This window comes from Augochlora pura, chromosome 10 (assembly GCF_028453695.1).
Source record: "Augochlora pura isolate Apur16 chromosome 10, APUR_v2.2.1, whole genome shotgun sequence".
NCBI lineage: Eukaryota > Metazoa > Arthropoda > Insecta > Hymenoptera > Halictidae > Augochlora > Augochlora pura.
In genome coordinates, this window is record NC_135781.1 from 11,116,867 (window position 1) to 11,122,866 (window position 6,000).

Below are 6,000 nucleotides of genomic sequence, written 5' to 3' on the forward strand. Positions count from 1 at the left end.
ATTTTTCATACGTAAGCTTTTGACAGTTTTAATACGAGTATTTGCACGCATAAAAGTATGTTAAAAACTTGCATATTGATATTTTGTAACAAGTAATTCAATCAATTAGTTCTAATCTTAATTTCATATTCTTTTTCCTTTATAACACCGTATCTAATCACAGATTTATATGAGATTATTAATATTCTATAATAGATTTCTGGGTTCCAAGGAGCTGTCCAAAAATGAAATTCAAATATCAAAGTTGAAAAATTGAATCTTTGCTACAAATTATTGTTTCCCAGACCACTGTGCGGCGGAGAAAAATTTCCATTATGCTCTCGGGGCTCGCAGTCGAAACTGCTTCGCCCACACGAAAGAGGACGGGTCACTCCCATTTAATTTCGCGGTTTCTCTTCTTTCATCTTCCCTGCTCAGGTTTCTCGGGCACCGTTGCCATCACCTCCGTCTTCTTTCTCCGGCTTTCGGCTAGCGAAAGAAAAAGAGAAGAGAATGAGAAAAAGAGAGAGAGAGAGAGAGAGAGAACAAGGCGAAGAGAGAGAGAGAGGACCGCCCCCTGCTTCGTTCTCATTAGCCCGGCATTTATCCTTTAGAATCGCGGTTGACCAAAAATCCGGCTCGCAACGAGGACTCCCGGCACAATTAAGTCTTTATTCGCCGGTTCGTGGATTCTCGATCGCGCACGCTCTAATTGCGGACACACAATTAACGGACGTAAATAACCAACCCCCCTCCCGTGGCTCCGGTGCTCGCCACCGCAGCCGCGCGCGGACTCCTAATTAATTCGCAGCTCGTCGTTATCCCGAGTAAACGAATCGTATCCCCGCTGTTCCGCGCGAAATTTTCGTCGCTTCGTGTAACGAACTACACCGCCGAATTGGAGACCCGATCTTGTCGTGCGATTTGAATAACCCGCTCAAATGGAACCCGGCGGGGACGACTCTTCGTTAGCGAAGAGATCGGACTTCTGGATTTATTGTCTTTGTAGTGAAAACTCGAGTGGCGGTAGAGTTCGGTACTCTTACTGACGAACCTAGTATTTTACGGACTCGTATTTTGTGTTGCTTTGTAATTGGCAATCTGTTCGTTTGATTGTTCGGTGATCTGTAATTTTTTTTAAGCATTATAAATTCTGATTCGAGGGGTTTTACACGGATATTGATAAAGGGTAGAATCATAAGCTTCTGCAAAATAAATAATCTTTCTTTACGTCGTTAATAATAAAAAAATACAAAACCGAAATATCGATTCTTTCTAGGTTAACACGGTCTTGAGATAATTCTCAAGACATCGTCCATAAAAAATATTAAAGAGTTAGATCAACCAGATCCTAAGATGGTTTCGGGAAATCATTAATTAGAGACAGTTAGATTAAAGTTAATTCTGCAACAGCGAAATCACATGAAAGCTGCCTCTCTGAGACTGGCAACAGAGCTTTGGCTGCATCAGGTGTACAACATACTTAATTAAGTTTAACTCGTTAAAGTGGAATTAGAAGATTGTAATTATCGTCTGTCTTTGCTGCATTTAAAGTTGCCAAAGTACGTTAATCTTATTATTGACATATCAGATGTAAAATCTGAAAATCTTGCTATTTTGTTTATTGCGTTATTATTGATATAAGAGTGGCAAGCAAAAGATTAAAATCAATTGTTCTTACTTTGCTCATCGATAATTAAAGGGTATAAATAGAAACAAAAAGCATATTAGAAACTTTCCATTTGTACCATTTTTATTGACAATTACAATTACCATTACAAATGAATAAGTAATTAATAATGATCCCACAGACCTGCAATTGTGGTTAAAAGTTAGTAAAAAGTTTCACTTGTATGCAAATAATTATCACATTGAAAACAAGTAGCTCTGAAAAAACGTCGTGTTCCGCGTAGAATAGTTTGCAGAAGATTTTGTAGCAACAAAGATCAAGAGAAGGATGATAAGGCTAATCGAATCGAGAGAAAAGTCTCGCTTCCCTATCAAAGTCATTGATCGAAGAGTAGAGGTTTGCTCGTTTATCGCGTGGCGAAAGGAAGAAAGTGAAGAGCCGAGGCGGAATCCTCGGCAGAATCCACGGCAGAAGCTAGACGGAATCGTTTTCCCGAGTCTTTGCACGCAACACCGACGGGACGGTGGTTTTAGTGAAAAGGGTTGCCGCTATAGACAGCGGGAAGCAAGAAGGGAAGGCAAAGGGACGGTGGGAAAAGAAGCGGTCGATCGAGTACGGCGGCAGCGTGTTCGACCCGAGGAAGCCCGACATTCCTTGGCAACGTAAAACGATGTTAGCGATGGGCTCGTGCCAACGCGTGTCGCTTATCCTTTGAACTGCGACGAAGTTACTTCCGGTTCCTTGATCGCCGCTTCTTTCCAGCCACCCCCTCTCCCTCCCCGCCGACCCCTTCCTGCGGCGTTACCATCCGATTTCATTCGATTTCGTGGCTCCGTGCAGCCGCCGTAAAACTTGTCTCTCTGTTACCGGCCGATCAATTTCTCTCCCGTTAATTGCTACATCGTCCTGGAATTTCCTTTCACGCTTTTACGAAGTCAAATACGAAGCAGCGAAGCAGCGCGAGATTCCCGCGAAGCTCAGAATCGTTGATTTAAAATATCGTAACGAGAAAGTGGAATATGATCAGAATATCGAATGAAACCACGTACTTAGAAGTTGCCACTTATACTTAAATGTTCGTTTCCCACTATAATGTTTCAATGACATATACAGTGGTGTGAGCAATTGTAAACCCATAATAGCTTTTTCAAATTTTTAGTAATATCTAAGCAATTTTGTTTCGATTAAGTCTTCGTTAAAACATCGGCAACAGTGTAATAGCTATCTAAACTGCATCAAATGATTTGAATGCAAGACTTGTTTTAGAATTGAACGTCGATGGAAATAACTGAAATTCCTGAGGTACGATTGAAAGGGTCGTAAGAATTGCTTGAAAATTTGCAGCGAAGGATGTGCGAAGTAATCGCAAGAGACAGCGGTTAGCTAAAAGAAATAAAGAAACGAATTTAAAACTGTCTCGAGGGTTGGCCGGCGATTAAAGGGGGTGAAAGTCGGGGGTTTAAGAATTGGCCAGGCTGTGGAAAGTGGAAATCGATCTAAATTTCTTACCTGTGACCGGTGAGTGGGCGTCGGAAGTGCATAGTGTCCGCTGGCCGATCGCCAACGAGTCCGAACGACCATCACGAAGATAGATTTACTCGCAATTCGAGCGAAAGACACTCGGTAGGAATTCGAGACGCGAATCGGCCGGAGATAGCGCGACGGCGAAACGTGATTTCGCTGCGGCACCGTCGACAACGACAACGAAACTGACGACCGATCGAATCCCGTCGTCGAGCGATTTAATCCCTCGGTTTGATCGACGGGACACAGAAGCGAGCACCTCTTTCTCCTTCCGCTCCTCTTCCTCGTTTCCCAACCCTCGTCGCAAGAAAGGGGGAACAACCGTCGTTCTAACGGTGCGAAATGTTCTTGCGCTTGCAGAATCGGTGACGACGTGACGACCACGATCACGGAGACACGCGAAGACACGAGTCAACCAATCATGGCTAAAAGCGCCGAGAGGATACCGGGTACCACAATCAGGCACAGGACCAGAGACGACGGATGCTGCTCCGTCAACTTCCTTAAATATGTCCTTCATATCTACAACGTGGTGTTGTTCGTAAGTAGATGCCACTTTACTGTTCCCGCGAGACCAATCGTCGCCACGTGCAATGCGGCCACGCGAGACAAATAAGTAAAATCGAAATACTTACGTATAACGATATCAGACCTTGTCAAATTATTATATGCTGTAAGTTATACGTATATAGTAAATAAGAGAATATCGATCAGATTTTATGCGAAGCTCAATTGTCTATATCACAGAAAAGGTACAACACATCCTGAAATTGAAATAGTTTCTAATTTGTTGAATTTTACATTTTTGTCCCACGTACCTTTGTTCTTGTCGAATTCTGTCGGATCTCGGATTTGATTATTGTTGCATGATTCTATACCGCTATATACTATTTTACAAAGATTTAAAAGGCGACTTGGTTTCCAATTTTCTCTAAGCAATCAAAAATCATTTAGTAATAATATGACTGAACCAATTAATTACAGATAGTTAGAACATTAAAAATGTTTTCTCCGTAAGTAGTCCCGGAACAGAATTAGTCGATCGATTTTGATCGAATTCCAACTTAATCGGGTTTCACGCAATTCTCCAGTTATAAACCAGAAAAATCTTCCGACGTCACGGCAGGCGAGCTTGTTTTTCAGTGTAGCGCGTCTAAGAAATTTTTAAGTCCGGTGTAACAAGCATTCGCTTTTCGCGGGCGTTGTAAGCACCGTGACCCGCGCGATGATACAACCCATAAAATGCTAATGAAGCCTCGGACCACTGGTCGCGCAAGGTGCAGCCGCGTTACGATGCAACCACCTTAAGCAAAAGCATCCGAAGAATCGGAGGAAGAGAAAGGGCGCGGATCGATCGGTAGCGCCCTATGCACAGCTGCATCGGAATTTAATGAATCGTAATTTAATGAATCGCAATTTAATGCATCGCAGGTTAATGCATTGCAATTTAATGCATTGCGATTTAATGCTTCGCGATTTTATGCGTAAAACGTCGACGCCTCGTTGAGCCTTCTGCCTCTGGGAGATTAAAAATTAGCGCGGTAGAAGAGAGACCTTGTTCGAGCCTTGCACCCTGTTATTGACGCCGTCTTTCCGAGGATGCTCGTTTTTCATAATTTCGACCGTCCTGAATTCCCGCCGTTGCTTGAGGCAAACCTTTAATAACGACTCGAGGGTCATAGAAATGTTCTCGAGACCCTAAATCCTCCTTAGGCTCGCTGTCTGATCCTTTTCGGCCGGACAGGGCACCGCTGTCGCGATCGTCTAGAAAGCTTTGTGCTTTGCTGAGTATTTCGTAGGAATTCTCTAGAGTTAAGAGTCTAGAACATCGAGCGTAGTACCGCACAAATTTCCCGGGAAGTTTCGGGATATTTCGTAAAATGTTTAACAGTGGCACAACACGGTCTCGATGAATTTTCTCGTTTCTTCGAATTTATCGAAATAAATTTCTGCGGTATGTTTGTATCGTAAAATGTGATTCTCGTGATACCTAGATTGTCGATTTCGTGTAATCGTAGCCTCAGAGTTCCCAAAATGTTGTAATTGACTTGTAGAAAATCTTTTTGTGGGAAAGTAGAATAATCAATAAAGTAATACCCGTAGATTTTACACAATTGTGATAAAAATAAGTAACTAAAATTTTGAAACAGAGAACAAATTGTTAAGCAAAGAAATCACTTTCTACCCGGCTTATGTTTGTTACAATTCACAAAGAGCAGCCTAGTTTTACTATTTTAATAAAAAAAAATTGCTAAAAATAGCGAACCATGACCGTATAGTGCCACAACGTTGGTGTTTGTGTGCACTCTTGACTGCACCTCGAGCCAGAACCTCGTAAAGCAATTAAATCATCGACAGAACGATTAATTAACCAATACATAGTATCGTAATGCGCGAACCAAAGCGTCGGCCAGCTTTTTGCGTCCCGTAATTGCCGATTGTCCGGGAGTCGAGCTCCCTCGAACGCCGCAGAGGAACGATTAATTACTTAATTTTCATTTCTCCGGCTCTCGTAATCTCCATTTCGCCTCATACTTTGACCGAGATATCAAAGTTCTGCCTTAACGAGATACCGTTCGATTAGTTTCTCTTAATACCTGGCTAAGTCATAGGGTTCTACGAGAATGATCTCTACGCGCTTCGAAACCTTGAAACTGTTAATTAAACTTCCAAACTATTAGCGAATTCCAACTTACTGAACTGTAGAGCCCGCTGGCGGTGAAAGACATGAAACGGCGAGTTTGAAGCAAGTTTTTAACACCTTGGCAATGACATAATTCAGTGAATTTGTAAAAGATTAGGAATACAAAGAAACCGTAATTCCCTTCAATTTCTTCCGTTGTAATAGGACTTAGTTATACCAAACC

At 42.3% G+C, this 6,000-nt stretch overlaps 1 protein-coding gene across 1 annotated transcript in view; it reads left to right on the plus strand.

The window, feature by feature from the left end:
- The window catches only part of LOC144476586 (CD151 antigen), a 137,451-nt gene that overhangs the window by 105,618 nt on the left and 25,833 nt on the right, over positions 1-6,000 (plus strand). Inside the window, exon 4 of the mRNA XM_078193700.1 lies at positions 3,494-3,674. Coding sequence (XP_078049826.1) covers positions 3,494-3,674 — 181 coding nt within the window. The remainder of the gene's footprint in view (positions 1-3,493; positions 3,675-6,000) is intronic.